The sequence below is a fragment of the Eulemur rufifrons genome, chromosome 17 (assembly GCF_041146395.1).
Source record: "Eulemur rufifrons isolate Redbay chromosome 17, OSU_ERuf_1, whole genome shotgun sequence".
Classification (NCBI taxonomy): Eukaryota; Metazoa; Chordata; class Mammalia; order Primates; family Lemuridae; genus Eulemur; species Eulemur rufifrons.
In genome coordinates, this window is record NC_090999.1 from 24,008,480 (window position 1) to 24,025,060 (window position 16,581).

The following is a 16,581-nucleotide window of genomic DNA, read 5'->3' on the forward strand; positions in this document are numbered from 1 at the left end:
AACATACTACTGAACATATGTATATGCCTTGTAGTCAATTATGACGGTCAGTCCTTTTTGGCCCTTCCTATGCCCTAATATTGATCATCTTGTAGTTATGCTGTGGTTTTGACTCTGCATAACTGATACTGCTCGTCTCACCCACGCATCTCATGTTGTATGATAAACACTTTCCCAATTTACAAAGTCACTTTGAATTCTATCTGAAGCTTCCAAAGAGTACTAGGAATTACTTACCCTAATATAATTTGCAGTTATTTAAAAAAATGTATTAATAGTTTCTCTGTCCTGGATACTGATCTAATAAGTCTAGTTCTGGAAATATGGCATATGTCTTATTAAAATGGAACATGGGGTACACTGAGTAAAATTAAATAAATCAGAAAAATGAAATATATCAGTAGCAACCACAACACAGTTCTTTAAGTGACCAATTTCCACATAGCTAGTAATCTCAAGTCCTCAATGGACACAATTCCTTATTTTAAAAACAACTGCATGTACTAATTTAGACTTTTATTTACTATATTAAGAGAACAGCCATGATTAGAAGGAATGTGAAAGAAGAAAGGAAGGAAGGGGGGAAGGCAGAGGGAAAGGGAGGGGAAGCGAAGGGAAGGGAAGAAAGTTAAGAAAGAAAAGAAAGGAAAAAAAGAAAGAAATTATTCCTATATTATTAAACTGAAGTATTTGTTACCAGGGCAAATTAATGAAATATCTATCACAGTATTAAAAGACTGATTTTCAAAGTTGATGGGCTCTCCCTGAAGTCCAAGAGAGGACCTTGTGTCCACTAATTTCGATATTTCAAGTATTCTAGTTCTCAGGGGACTCCTAGCTAAACCCTACACTGAACGTAAATATTTCTCATCTTTAAATTTAGAATCATCCCATCTATTATACCTTCCTATCTATGAGATCTATATCTGAAGTGGCCGCTCAGAATTTTGTATCTCAAAACTGTTTATTCTCATCATGGCATCATATTTTTTTTTATTTATTCTTTCTCCTCCATTAGTGTACAGCTCCCTCTGTCTTGTTCACTTTCCTGAAGGAGACTATAGAAAGGAGATAGATTCAAACAAAGGCAACTGCTTTCTTCTTAGTCAAAGTAACATAACGGTAACTGTGAAAATCAGGATATTGCATTTGAAAATATTTTCCATTTAACATTAATATAATGACATGTGAACACTCTGCCTAGTATTTTTCACCTAGTTTCAATCAAAATCAATTTGTGAAACAGATCCCTTCTTTACACCAATCTCACCTACTTTCAAGAACAAACTAAAGGATCATGAATTCCTTCCTGTCAGGAGGTAGTTACTTTTCAAGATATGGACCAAGCTTGAAACAAATACATACCTGGGCAAGGGAGGTTTAATTTCACTATAGCAGGAATCATTTTTTCAGAGAAATAGAGGGTCATACAGCATTACTGAATATTGCACTACGTGATAGCCTGCTTACTTCTGAACTTTACAAATCCTCTTCATTTTTATAAGGGTTGGAATTCATCCCCTTTTCCTCTTCCACTGTTCTCCTGGGGCCACAGTTGTAGCATAGTTTGGACAATGAATTTCGCATGGTCATCCTACCCGGAATATGGCACGCTCCCTACTTTAACCACCCCCAAACTCTTCTCGATTTTAGGCGGCGACGCAAACAGACGTAGCGGGTTGAACCAAAACAAGCAACCAATGGCTTTGTTAGTGGCCCCCTGCGTTACACCGGTAAAGCCCTTTGCAAAACACCGTCCGTTTATTTCCATTTATGAGGCTTATCAAGGCTGCAAGGGGATGTGCAACCTTCCCACCGCACAAAGGACCACCTGGGGTCACTCCTCCCCTAAAATTAAACCACCGCCTCTCGTTCAAACTGCGCTTTAGTTTAGCAAACCACTTTCACACGCCTAATCTGATTTGATCCTCATACAAAGCCTGTGATACGTGCGTTGTTGTCGTCGTGCCTATTTTAACAGATGAGGGAAGGATCCTGTCCACAGACTCAGTTCTAAGGACCGTCCTCTCCCTTCCCCGGTGGAGGAAGCAGCTTCCTGTCAAAAAGAGCAGGAGTGACGCCCGCGGCTCGCAGCCTCTCACCTGGCGGGCGGGACAGGCCACCGCCTCCACTCAACAACCTGGGACGCAGGCCCCGCGGCAGCAGCCGCTCGGGATCTCCCGGTTCCCCTCCATGTCTGCCTAAGCTCGGCCCCGTACCCCAGACCCCAAAACGCCTCCCGCGTTCCCCTTGAGGCTCACCGTCCGATCTCGCCAGACAGCGTCTGGAAGGGGCCGGGAAACTCGGCGTCCGCCACAGCTGTCCAGGGTCTGGGACCCACGCTCGGAGGCGACAGCCGTGGCGGTCACCAGAAGGCCTGCGGGCTCCTGGGAAAAGAAAACCCGTCCACGCTCAAGCGCCTGACATGTCTCAGTCAGCCGGAGCACCGCCCACTTCCGCCTAGCCGCTTCCCGGAGGGCCAACCAACCCCGCACCCGCGGAGCGTTGTGGGTATCTCGAAGGCGGGCAAAGCTGCAAGAGAAGGAAGTAGTGGCGAACCAGTCGGACTACGAGACCGGGTAGGAACTACAATTCCCAGCAGGCTGCGGGGCCGCGGATGGCGGCCGCGCAGGAGAGCGGGCAGAGCAGCAGTGCGCGCGCGGCGGAGATGGAACGTTGCTAGAGTTCGCGGGTCTAGCTGCTCGGGGCTGGAGTTGCACGCCTGGAGCCTCCGCGCGCCAAAGCGGGAATCCGGGAGGCGGGCAGCTCTGCAATTAATGCACGTATTTAAAACGCCCGAATCTGTGGACGCCATGCACAGGTAAACCGACTGCAAAAAGGGGCAGTGCACGAACAGGACTGTCTTAATTCTTTTAGGCCGCGAATATTGCTACTTGCTAATATTGTTACTAATGCTGCTATGTGGATGGTTGCTTAGCTCCTTCTTGGGGAAAGTGTGGATGGATGAATGCTTTAGTGCAGGGATCTGCTTGCGGTTTTATTTGGCTTCCCTAATTGGGCTTTCCTGTTACCGTTTTCAATCACTATGTGATTGCCCTCCCTCTTTTTCTTGTCAGTTCCCTCCACTGGAAGAAATGCTTGAGGCCTTCGGCACGATCGTAAATCAAAAAGCTTTTTTTTGACTTGTTCTGTTACTTCCTTTTTAATTCTTGGGAACTCGCCGAGGGCATGTAAAAAATGCAATTCTAGTAGCTGTCGTGAAAGTTTTCTACAGTGCATCAATTGCAGCTCTTTTATGCCTGCCTTGGAATTATTTATGGGTGTGTTTTCGAAAGGAACTGGGGTATTGTGCGCTTCTGCAGGAAGCACCTCCAGGAGATTCCGGACCAGAGTAGCAACGTTACCACCAGCTTCACGTGGGGATGGGATTCCAGCAAGACTTCTGAACTGCTCTCAGGCATGGGGGTCTCTGCCCTTGAGAAGGAGGAGGTGGACAGTGAGAACATCCCCCAGGAACTGCTCTCAAACCTGGGCCACCCGCAGAGCCCCCCACGGAAACGGCTGAAGAGCAAAGGGAATGACAAAGACTTTGTGATCGTCCGCAGGCCTAAACTAAATAGAGAGAACTTTCCCGGTAAAGTATGAGGGTAAAACTCAGTTATGTAAGGGGTGGATTGAACTGTTGTTGGTAAACCTTTGTTCAAGGATCTTTATGACGGATCCCTTTTTAAATTGCCTAATTCTGCAGTTCTTTTCCAATGAAATGGGGCAAGTTGTCATTGAAGTGTACAAGAATCTTGGTAAGTATATATCTTCTCGTGCACAGTCAACTTGAAAATTTTAACCGATGAGAAGACATCCCTGCGTTTTTCCTTAGAAGGGAATCTGCCTGCTCAGAAGCCAGCTCAGTGTCACTGATAATGAAAACATAAACAATGTTCTTCTTGTTGGATTCCTTTGCTTATAATCTGCTGCTTTTTGACCCTTAAGCTTTTTGCCTTAATCACTTTAGTTATTTATCAGTGGACTGCTAAATGGGTGTTCAACTAAGTAGAGAAACTTATCTCCTTGGGTCCACTCCCAAATGGGCTCCTCCTGGTATGCTCTGTCTCCATTATTGCCAGCACTATCTGTTCAGTCATTCAGTCCAAAAACCTGAGTCAGTCAGATTCCCACCGTCCCCCAACATCCAGTCAATCATCACGCTCTTGTTTAGTAACTATTTGTCAAGCTCTCATCATCTCTTTGCTGAACTACTGGAATGAGCTCATAATTCCAGCCTTCTCCCCAGATCCATCTCCCAGAACTGGAGTGGATTAACTGAAATGTAGAACTCCCCATATCATTCTCCTTTTAATAGCTCCCCAGCCCCTGGTTTCTCAAGCAGGTAAATGAGTATCTCCCAGAATGGATCAGAACCCTGAGTACTCAGAGCCATAGGGTAAACATAGGACATTGACCTGGGATTATCAGTTTTTCTAGCCAGTAAGTCATTTAAAACAATAATTCAAATATTTGCTGAGGACATGCTATGTGCTAGGCATTGTTCCAGGTGCTGGGAATATTATAGTGAACAAAACATAAACATTTCTACCCTCATGGGTCATCCATCCTAATGAGGGAATGCAATAAACATAATAAATATTTTATATAGTATGTTAGATGATAAGTGCTATGGCTCAGAACAAAAATAGAGCAAGCCAAGAGGGAGTGCAAGTCCTAGGGTGGGAAGATAGATTATACTTTTAAACCAGGTATTGAGGGAAAGCCTTAATTGGACAGTGGCCTTTAAGCAAAGACATAAAGAAGGTGAGGAAGAATGCCATGCAGATATCTTGCAGAAAGGAGCCCCAAACAAAAGAAACAGCTAGTGCAAAGGCCCTGGGGCAGAAGCATGACATTTTTGTTCGAGGAACGAGGAAACAAACCATATGCCAAGAATGGAATGAGCAAAGGGGAGAGTAGAGGGAGAACAGGTTAGAGGTAATATTGAGCAGAATTGTGATTTGACCTGATTTAACCCATTAAAAGGACACACTGATATGTTGAGACTAAACTAGGGGGTCAAGGGAGGGGTGTTAAACAGTGGTCAGATTCTGGATATAGTCTAACATTAGAGTCAACAGAATTTAGGAGGCTGTTGAAATTGTCTGTAGAAGAGGTCATCAGAGTCTAAACTGAAATTGGGTAGGTGATGGAGAAGAAGAGAGAGATTTAAAACATAAAGATGGGATATTGCAGAGCCACGGTAGATAAGTATATTTCTAAATTCTCCCATCTGGCTTTTTTTGCAGAGGGGTGAATAGATTGGTTGGTTGCTTGCTTGTTTGCCTGCTTGGTTTAAAAAAATTGTTTGTTTTCGACCCTTTCTTTAGGAGAGGGAACTTTGTCCAAGTTACGGTCTGGGAATCCACATCAGGAGTTAAATGAGAGTGACAATAGAAGGTTGTGGTGAAGGCAGACAGATCTGGGTGTGAACCCTTATCTGCTGTTTGCCAGCCTTGGGAAGGTATTTGAGCTTTCTTTGCCTTAGTTGCTTTATCTGTAAAATAAAGTACTGTAATAATATCTACTTCATAGGTTGTTGTGTAGATTCAATGAGAGTGACGTAAAAAGCTCTTAAGATGCTGTTGGTACCTAACACTCAATAAATAACCCAGTGAATATTGGTCAGCAAAATTTCTGACACCATTTGGGAAGCTAGTTGACTTTGTCTTTTGTTCCTAATACCGTTAGTCTGACCCTGTTAGTGCAGAATTTTTTTTCTTCAAAATTTAATGTTCACTGCTATTTTTAGCATCTGGAACGTTGCCATAGCACTTTGGTGCTTGACCAACCAAATGTGGTGAAAGATACTAACTGCTAAGATGAACAGACTTTGATTAACTTGTCCAGTGCCGATGGCTTTTGACATGAGTGTGATTGCTGTATGCCCGTCCACAGTCACATACGCTGATGTAAACAAAGGCATTTTTTAGGTAAGGCACTATGGGAACGATACAGAAGTTTGAGGGATGGTTGCTGTCTCCTAGGAATTTGCAATTAAGTTTAGGAGAAAAGACAATAAAAGAATGAGAGTAGCTCACACACAGCAATACATGGAAATTAGTAGACTAGCAGTAGATGAGTAGCTCAGGCAATGAGCACTGTAGGGGGCCAGAGGGAAGGATCCCTTGTGCCAGGGTGACCCAAAACTTCCCAGAGGCAGAAGGGCTACCATGGTGATTCCCACCCAGGTGGATGTGGAAGATCCTCCTCCTTCTGCTCAGCAAAAGTGGAGGGTCTGAGGAAAGAGAGGAGGATCTGAAAACAATGGTCTAATCAGTGTCCAGAGTGTTAAAATTGACTTCAAAAATCTATGTTTGAATTGAGAGGGAAAAATAATGACTTTTGTGTTTGTTATTACCTACAGTAAACATGAAAATAACAAAACGTAAGTCATTATTTTTCCCTCTGTGGGGAAACCAATGTGCATGGACTTACACATGATATAAATTGGTTAATTGGTGTCGGGGGCGGGGTGAACGCCACGGTGCAGGATGAAGGACAGCTGGTGTCGAGGATTCCCAGTGGGCCTTGGGAAGCCTGGGCCTCCAGTGTGGCTGGATAGTCATTCCAGGGAGTTTTGTCTGCAGTTGTCAGGACAGGTGGCTGAGAGCTATGCCAGGATTAGAGTAGAACAGGCCACACCTGCTTGACATAGATATCTGATGACTGGCCCTGGGCTGTGAGTTTTTGCTGGTTCTTTGCTAAGCAATCTCTCCCTGTAGGCCCCAATCCAGCCTCACAGCTGGCAACTAAATCCTCTGCATCTGTTTATTTTGGAAGATAAAAGCTATGTGGCCAACCTCTACCAGAACAGGTCTCACTGGCCACTTGGGTGAGTGTACGGAAGGAGTGGGGAGGAAATGGCCCAGCGGTGAGGTCAGTAATAGACGGGAAGAGGACAATCAAATTTTATTTATGATCATGAAATGCCTGTCCCCTCCCTTTAAACAGATGATGGCCATAAAAACAGAGTTGAACTAATTTGTTGATCAGCTTTTCCATGGCTGTTAAATCCTTGAAATTCCAAACCCTACAGTGGTTCTCAGACTGGAGAGGCTAGAGTTTAGAGTATATCAGAATCTTCAAGGGAATTTGTTCAAAGTGCAAAATTCCTGAGATTCTGATCCAAGAAGTGCTGGCTTGAGCCTGGGAGTCTGTGTTTTAATACCCTCAGGCAAACATTTTTCCCCCAATTTTTTTTAACTAGTAAGAAATATATTTTACATTGCTATCCTGGGTGTGTATCTGAAACAAAAGTTTTACAAAATTATATTTCCCCTTACTAAGATATTTTCTATTCCATTCTAGTCCATTCTTTAAATAAAAGAAAAATGCTAGTCAAACTCACTAAATTGATTTCGTGACCCATTAATGAAGCCTCAGCCCTGGAAGATCCTTTATGGGGTCCTCCCCAGTCGTCTTTCTTTGTTGCATAGCTTCCTTTCATTCATTCGACAAATGTTTATCAAGCACCATTCAAGGGATTGGTTCTAGCACTGAACAGGCAAAACACCCCGTGCTCACAGAGTTTATACACCATGCCTTACTCCCCAAGTTCCAATTTCCATTGTTTCTTCATTACTCCTCCCACACCCCAGGGTTGAGCAAGTCTTTCATAGAAATAAAGGGTTGTGAGGCTGAGGAGTACATTAGGGGTACCCTGGTTTAGTTTTGCTTTTTCACCTAGCCAAAAACACGAAAATACCCAAAGCTAGCATGGTCTCATATTTTCTCTTTATGATTTGTGGGAAGAAGAAGAACTCGTCTGGGATGGCAGAATCTGTTTTAGTTCCCCAGAAAGGAGAATTGGAGTGTTGCTACTTAACACAAGCCAGCAAGAGCAATCGTGAAGTGAGCAACTCTCCTTAAAAACAAACAAACAAAAAAACCCAATTGATGTGAGTACCAGGGCCCGCTTCTCCTGAAAGCATAATTTGATTATCTTTGCTTAAAGAGAGGAACAATTTTAAAAGTCAAAATTTTGGTTATGATTAGTATTACTTTGGATTTTCAACTTGAATCTGAACATAAGTGATGTCTTGAGAAATAAATATGTCAAGCAAGATTTGTCACCTATGCTGAAAGATAATACATAGAAAACCTTCCAACAAGCCCCTCTTCCCAGAGGAGTGTGGAAAGCATGGAAGGTGATGAGATTACAGAAGTATGAAGGTGGGTTTGCACCTGAGGAACAATTGGAAATAGTGGTGGGTGGAGCAGGCTTGCGGATCTGGCCAGTTTGTGCCCTTTCCTGACCCTGAAGTATATTTAACTGTCCATGTCTTTGAAGACTGGAGGCCTTGGGCTTAATAACTACTTCCCTTAATGCGGGGCTGGTGTGCATCTTGGTCGGGTTAGCAGAGGCAAGTGGACAAAAGATCTCTGGATTTTCCCTTCTGCAGCAGTGTAGTCAAGAATCCAGGAAACAGATGGCTGGTGTTTTCAGAATTAAATATGGCAAGTAAAATTAGATTAAGCGTATCATAGCTTGCATGCCAGTTACTAGAGCAACTATTGAAGACAAACTCCTGCCCAATCTGCTAGGACAGCAGCCCACCCAAGGGCCCTAGAATCGGTGTCATCCTCTCTGGCCAGCTGAGTGGAGCCTGGGGTACTTGGTGCTAGCTGAGGCTGTACATTTTCTTGATCATTGCTCCTTCCATTTGTGGTGAACCCACCGATATCTCTCAGCATCTTTATTTTATTCCTTCTCCCCCCACTGCTCACTCCCTAGTCCTTATCGATTTCTTCTCCCATAGCAAGTCAGACTTAATTCTTAGCTTTTCTAAACTTGTAGAATAATCAAGTACTCAGAACAGAGGAGAGCATAGAGGCTTCCAGCATGCTAGGGTAGAAAGATGGCACGATGATAAAATACTTAGTACACAGGATTGCTGCAAAGATTAGAGTGAGTGTGTTTTAATGCATACCTGAGGCTTTTTAAGGTTTCCAGTAAATGGCAGTCTTAATTGTTAGATTGTGTATTTGTTTACTAGTTTCTCAGTGAGGCCGTCAGGCAAGGGCTGTGCCTTATAACCAACTCCCAGCACTAGTGCATTAGTAAGGTGCCCATGAAATGTTTTCCCAAAGTGGAGTCATAGGCCATCCTTGTCATTTTACAAATGAGGAAACTGGTTCTAAGAGGCCGACAGTCTTGCCCATTTATAAATAAGAGTGTTAGTCATTCCTTTGTGAAATATCAGTTGAGCACTTTCTTGTATTCAGTGCAGGCTCTATCCTCAGCAGTAGGCATGTAGTAGTTAATTGGTTAGTAAGAATTAACCAGTCCTTATTAGCACAGTCACAGTTTGCATGAAGAGGGAGCAAAGGGCATAATTCATTTAGCAAATACGAATCAAGTCCTATTATGTGCCAGGACTTGTATTAGGTACTAGATGTGCAAATCTGGAAACGGGGGCTTCGGTAGCGTCCTGGGTGGGAATGTTTCTTCAAGCAAGTACCATTTAAGCTAAAATCTGGAGGACAAGTAGGAGTTGGGTGGGTGATGATAGAAGTTGCAGCACAAAGCCGTCCTAACTCTGGACTGTTCTTTTGTATTTCTTTGTTGCCTAGGTCTGCTGGCCTCTGCATTCATTACTATGCCAAATTTTCCTTTTACCACTTTAATTACCTATCTCCTATTGCTCTTCTAATTGTTCCTGATTTCTTATGTCTTCCCAATAAAATAGGAGGCACCAAGTTTTTAAATTTATTTGTTTCTCCTGCTCTGCACTTCACAGCACACTTTTCCAGTTTCCTTTCCCCAGCAATTTTTAGTGGATACACTGTTGGTGCTGTCTGTAGCCCCTTGAAGCTCACCATTTCCCTACATACCAAAGGCTTTCGCTTGCACGTGGATATGATTCCATGCTTGAGAGCTTTCTCTGATCAGGAATGCTGGGGAGTTAACATTGAGCCCCCAATCAATGGCTGACAGCAGCTGGTGCATTAATACCCGAGCACCCATGCCCTCGAGTGGGACAACTCTGGGGCAAGTTCTAGGTGGTCTGCTGGTGTCCTCAGAAGATTTGAATAAGCATTAACCTGCTAATTAACATACATCAAGTTGTCTTCCTTCCCTTCCACGTCTCTCTCCTCCACTTTTTCCAGTGCTTCGTGGCATCGCTTTTTAAATAAACTACTTGAAATCAGATCCTTAGGACCTGCTTCTGGGAAACCCAAACTTAAGAGAGGATTTCGGTAAATCATGCCATGCAGCCCTTGTTTGTCCAAACTCTACTCAGACCTTGGATGTTTGCCTGTAGGTGAAAATTCAGAGCAGCATTGAAAAGAAAAGCTCCTTAAAAGAGGAAAATTTACAGACTTAAAGGGAGAAGGAGAGGAGAAGAGGCAAAAAAGAGAAGGTTTGACTCTCTGCTGTGTTACTTAATCTTTTCTTCTTGTTCATCATTTAATGTTAACATTGACCAACTTTGCAAAATAAGTCTTTTTATTTCCTTCCTTCAGAAGAAGAAACTGAGCCCCGGAGAGATGAAGTAACTTGCCCAAGTTCACAGACTTGGAGGCAACACAGCCAGGATTCTGATCAAAGCTGTGCTTTTCTTCTCAATCCCGTGGTTCTCAGGCTCACTGGGGAGGCCATGCACCTGGTATCAGAATGGTCTTTGCAGATCATAGTAAAATCTCAAGATATTAGATTTGAAATAACTAAGTATGCAATTTTTTGCCAGATCAAATATTAGAATGTGATCTACGTATGCAGGAGGCAGCAGAGGTCAGAGTTGGACTAATGGGAGAAAAATTTGAGAAAAGCCTATCTTTCAACTTGTTTCCAATTTGGGGAGCTTGGTTTGAGAACCTTTCTCCTCTTCCCATGTTGACTTTGGGGGAACTTTGTGGTAGTGACAGAGTGGTTGTCACACTGAGGAGCTTCAACATAACCTTCAGCTGCCTCCCCTGGGTTGCGGTCCTGGGTCAGTATGGATGATCTGCCTTCATTTCTCTACCCCTAGCCTTTAGGACCACAGTCAGTCCTTTAATTTTGTCTCCTAGAGAGATGGGGGGCAGGCATTAATTGAGCAACTGAATATCTGCTATTCATTCTCCTATAGAGGCCACTTCCTCCAGGAAGGCCTCCCTGACCATTGCTCCCCTCCCACATGCTGCACAGCACCCTGAAGCCTGTTGTGGCCCATCATGACCGTTTATTGAAATTTCCTGTTTATTTGTCTGTGTGTCTCAAACTCTGAGCAGAATATGGGTCAGAACCATGCCTTGTTTATCTCTGTATCCCTAGAAGTTAGAACAGACCTCAGCATATAGTACAGTTTCATAAATATATGAATGAATGACTGTATCAGATTTTGTGCTGGTTCCTGGAAATAGATTGTAAAAAAAAAAAATCAGGTTCTTGTTCTCAAGAACTTGTGGCCTAGTGGGGTGTCTGGACAGATGAGTAAGTAAATAATAAAATTATGATATGTAAGTGACCTATCTTTGGTGCTGTCATGGGAAGCCCTCCATAGTAATTGGGGCTTTAATAGCAATTTGATTTTAAATGAATAGCAGTCGGAGGAGGGCACAGCATGTATTGACTCATTGAGATGTGACACAGAATGACTCATTCTAAGAATTACAGGTAGCTCCAAATGGCTGGAACATATTTCTAGATTAGAAACCTAGAAAAACGAGCTGGGCCCTGGCTGAAAGCTTTGAACTTTGTGCTAAGATGTCTGGACTTGGGGCTAAATATCTGGGGAGTACCATTGAAGGGTTCTAATTGAGGGAAGGGCGTGATTGTTTAGAAGGACTACCCAGGGCAGCAGCTGTGATATTTGTCACCCTCCTTGATGTGCTTCTCCATCATGTCCTCAAGCTCACTTACACAGGGCCTGGCGCAGTGTACATGCTCAGTAAATACTGGTACATTTGAAATGGGCACGGGGTAGAGGATAGCACTACAGCTGGTATGGAAGAGCGAACGGAGAGAGAGACACTAGAAAGGCTGTCACTGGACTCATCTAACCACTCTTTCAGTATTTGGTGCATACTCATTTCCTTCTTGGCCTTTGTCATATTATCCTGATCTTGTTGGCTTATACTATATATTCATACCTAAGAGTTTAATTCTTGTTTCATAGCTGTTCAGAGATTGTTTTTATAAGACAAAGAAAATTGGTCTTCCACCTTTCTCCTATTCTGAACACAGCAGCCAGAGTGATCCTTCTAAAATGTCAGTGAAAGCCTGTCATTTCTGTACTCAGAACCCTCCAGTGGCTCCTCATCAAACTCAGAGTCAAAGGCCTTATGACTTAGGGCGCCCGTGTGACCCAGCTGCTCTCGCCTCTCTGATGTCATCTTCTACCATCCCCCTTGCTCACTCTGTTTTTCTACACGGGCCTCCCTGCCATACCTCAAAACAGACATGCTGTTCCCGGCACCTAGGCCACCCCACATACTCAGGCCTCACTCCCTCACCTTGTCTGAGCCTTTGCTCAGTGATGGCCGTCTCAGTAAGGCCTTTCCTGACCACCGTGTTCAGATTTGTAACATTCCCCTCTGGACTCTCTATTCTCTCCCCTGCCCTGTTTAATTTTTCTGCACAGTGCTAATGAATTTTAAATATGTCATACAATTTACTTAATGTTTTATATATGATTGTCTCTTCCCCCTCACTAGAATATAAGTTCCATAAAGGCAAAGTGTTTGCTGCTCTTTCCCCAACGCTCAACATGATACCTGGCACCATAGTGGGAGCTCAGTAAATATTTGTTGAATTAAGAAATGAGAGTACCCTTCTGGTATTGCTGTTTCTGGTAAATTGACTTTATTGTGCTTTCTGCTCATTCGAAAGAAGAGGGAGGAAGCTTGCACGGAGTCCACATCAGAGAGAAACGAAGCCTTTCTTAGCAACCAGAAGCATCACAGTGTCTTAGACATCACTGTAGGACCCTTGAGAGGGGTGGGGACTTGCTCTGTGTTGCTGCTGATGTCATCCTTGCCTGTGATTGGCTGGCTGGAGCTGAAGGGAAGAAGGATATGAAGAATATTCTTGGTTTTCTCCTTTCTCATTTGCTGGGAAAGTGTGGTGCTCACTTCAGGTACATAGACAGTGGGTTGAATAGAAAAATCCTTGAGAGGATGAGTAACTCAATTAGTGTTAAATTCCCCCTTCAAGCTAAATGTTGTGCATCCTTTATATCAGTGGTCCCCAGCCTTTTTCAGCACCAGGGACTGTTTTCATGGAAGACAATTTTTCCACTGACCAGGGAGGGGGAGTTGAGGGGTGCTGGTTTCAGGATGATTGAAGCACATTACATTTATTATGCACTTTATTTCTATTACTATTATATCATAATATATAATGAGGTAATTATACAATTCACCGTAGGTTGGGGACTCCTGCTTTACATGCTTGGAAAGCCTCAGTGGATGGGAGAGAGTAAGAGAATGGTGATGGGCAACCATGTTTTTCCTCCCCAAAGGTGTTTCATGGGACTCGCTTCCGGACGAGCTGCTTTTGGGCATCTTTTCCTGTCTGTGCCTCCCTGAGCTGCTAAAGGTCTCCAGTGTTTGTAAGAGGTGGTATCGCCTAGCGTAAGTATTTTTCGCCCCTTTGGCATACGTAGGGGAGGAAGAAAAGAGGAAGATTATTCATTTTGTTCTGGTCATAGTAAAAACCAAGAAAAAAGGAGCAGCACAAAGCAAGCTGGGTATCTTCCTGCTTTTATTACTAGTTGGTGTCCTCATTTCACAGTGGGAGAGGAGCCTCCTAGGAGTGTGAACTTACCCATTTCTGAAAACCTCTTGGCCCTGCATTAGCACATGTTTCTTGGATGGGGACTAGGCCAGGCTGTGTGCTGAGAGAGGACGGAGTTATGGAGGTACATGAGGATGACTGTTCTTCTCACCAGTGGGCTGGGCGGGGGGCAGGGTGGGGAGAGAGAACACAGGGCTCTGGCACGTTAGACCCCAGTGCAAACCCAGCCTCTGCCACGTACACTCTGCCTGATCTGAGAAAGTTAATTGATGCTTCTGAGCCTCAGTCTCCCCAAATGTAAAATAGGGATGTTGGTACCTCCAGTACAGGGCAGTTACAAGGATGAAATGTAAAGATGCTGGTGCAGTACCTCACTCACAGATGTGTTCAGCACAGGGCAGCCCTTGGCAATGTTTTTGCTGGTTTTTTGGCAGCACTTTTCAGGTGTGGAAGGTGAGCTGCACATGGAAAGTCTTGGTGAGCTGGGAAGGCAGTAACGGGCCTGAAGTGAGAAAAGGACTGTAATTTCAATTGGAACTTTTTACCCTCTTGCCCTCTCTTCATCCCCATCCTACCCCCAGTCATTCTTTGCGTTGTGTTTAAAGGCCATCCATCTGGCTTCTTCCACATATCTGGAACTCTCTTTGTGAGACAGCAGGAGCCTCTTGCCTTCCAGGGTGGCTGGCATTTACAGGAGTGGGCTGTTTGCTTGGAAGAGCTACAGAGAGATTTGCACACCTGGAGATGCTGATGCATTTCACTCACCCCTACCCAAGGAACCCCATTTTTATTTTCTCTTTCCACCAACTGTGCATTAGTCCTCTACATGCAGAATCTATTCAGCCTTTTTTTTAAATTTTATTATATGTGTTTAAGGTGTACAATAGGATGTTTTGATATATATAAGTGAATGGTTTCTATAATCAAGCTAATTAACATATCCATTATCTCACTTAGGTATCCACTTTTTTGTGTGGCAAAAGCCCCTAAAATCTACTCTTTTAGCAAAAATCCTGAATGCAGTACAGTATTATTGTCATCATGTTGTACATTAAATCTTGAGACTTGTTCATCCTCCATATCTGCTGCTTTGTATCCTTTGTCCTACATCTGTCTCCCCCAGAGTCCATTAATCGCCATCTTAGTTGTCATAAAGGTAATAAATGACGTTTATCAAGCACTTGCTATGTGCCAGCAAAGTGTTTACAGCTTAATCCTCTATATGACCTTAAGTGACTATATTCGTGTCATCTCAGTTTTAGAGATGAGGAGACTACAGGGTCAGGAACAGTAGTTTGAGAGATAAGTAGTCAAACAGGAATCTAAGGTCTGGCTAACTCCACAGGCTTAACTGTAGCGCTGTACCTAGTTATATTTGGTTTAGGATTCGGGTAGCTCCTGAGTCCACCCTCCTGTGATACATTCAACTTCCTAAAGATCTATGTTATTTGGGAAGAAAGTGAGTACTCTAAAACCTTTCCCAGTTGTTACTGAATGCTGGTTAAGCTATAGTTTACCTCCCTGCAAGAGGAAACATCTGGCATGAGATTTGACACAACCAGAGCAATGCTGACCTGGTATCAAATCGTTGGAGGCCAAAATGGATTTTAGTCTTGGCAAGAGAAAGATATAAAAGCATGACTCTCTTAAGAATCTCTTATCTACAGTCTACTTTTTTAATAATAGGGGTCAAATCACATACTGACAATTTCTTTGTGACATAATTATCTTATAACCCTGGCCAGTGGTCCACTTATTTTAAGAACTATTTAAAAAGAAGATTTTAGTACACTTAAGCATTTAAACTGTTCCCTCATATGCTTGTACTCCACATTTTCTTTTATTTAAATAAATTCAACTATGGATATTAAAACTACCTTATTGTGCTGTTCAGCACATTTTTAGATCCTCCCTTTTGCTTTAGAAACGCCATCAATAATCTAATAAATTTTCACCATTTCCTTTCATATTAGTTCATACACACACAATCACACATACATACATATATACACACACCGAGTGCTCTCAGTTTTAACTTAAAAGATATTAGAAAGCACAGCTGAAATATGACTACTTTTTCCTAGGAGATATCTGTGACAGCCATGTCTTATAGTAAAATAGTGCTAACTTTCCTTCCTCAAGCAGTATTTACATGTTAAGTAATTATGGTAAACTGTGCATAACAAAAGCAGCAAGTGGTATCCTTTAAGAAGTTTTGAACCTACTCACTTAGTAATAATCAGTTAAGTAATTTGAACAATTACTTTTAAATTTGTCAAATTGAATGCTGGCATATTATTCTCTGGGTCTAGATCATTGCAGTGCTAATGTTAGCATTGAACCATCTAAATTGGAAATATATAGAAAGAGGAAGATGGAAGCTTTCTCTAATATGACCAAGAAATAGTCAATAGTGCCTTAAAAATATCACAGCTAATTATTAATCTATAGTCAGCTTAAAAACAAAGGTTCCTTCAGAATTTGCTTTAAGAGGATTTAGCAGCTGTGTCCTCATTAGCAATGTTGTTGAGGGCCTCTAGTATTCAGTTTGACCAACTGCACCTCCTCTTTTCTAGGTTTGATGAGTCTCTATGGCAGACCTTAGACCTTACAGGTAAAAATCTGCACCCAGACGTGATTGGTCGGTTGCTGTCTCGAGGGGTGGTTGCCTTCCGCTGCCCACGATCATTTATGGACCAACCGTTGGTTGAACATTTCAGGTAAAAAAGAAAAATCCCCAGGAAAGTCTGTTTCTAAATCTTGAGGTGCAAACAAATCAAAACTTCTTTTGTTCTTTATCCAGCCTTACAGCCTGTGACAGTGTGGGATGTTAATTGCATGCTTTGCTATGC

At 43.0% G+C, this 16,581-nt stretch overlaps 2 protein-coding genes across 3 annotated transcripts in view; one reads left to right on the forward strand and one right to left on the reverse strand.

Annotated features, from left to right (window-relative positions):
• LMBRD2 (LMBR1 domain containing 2) overlaps window positions 1-2,415 on the reverse strand; it is a 43,597-nt gene extending 41,182 nt beyond the window's left edge. Inside the window, exon 1 of the mRNA XM_069492139.1 lies at window positions 2,262-2,415. The gene's annotated coding sequence lies outside the window, so the exon portion shown is untranslated. The remainder of the gene's footprint in view (window positions 1-2,261) is intronic.
• Window positions 2,416-2,644: 229 nt separating this feature from the next.
• Window positions 2,645-16,581, forward strand: part of SKP2 (S-phase kinase associated protein 2) — a 29,535-nt gene continuing 15,598 nt past the window's right edge. For both annotated transcript variants that reach the window (XM_069492290.1, XM_069492292.1), the window contains exons 1-4: window positions 2,645-2,821; window positions 3,324-3,595; window positions 13,455-13,566; window positions 16,306-16,449. In XM_069492290.1, the coding sequence (XP_069348391.1) occupies window positions 2,778-2,821; window positions 3,324-3,595; window positions 13,455-13,566; window positions 16,306-16,449 (572 nt within the window). In that variant the 5' untranslated portion in view covers window positions 2,645-2,777. The remainder of the gene's footprint in view (window positions 2,822-3,323; window positions 3,596-13,454; window positions 13,567-16,305; window positions 16,450-16,581) is intronic.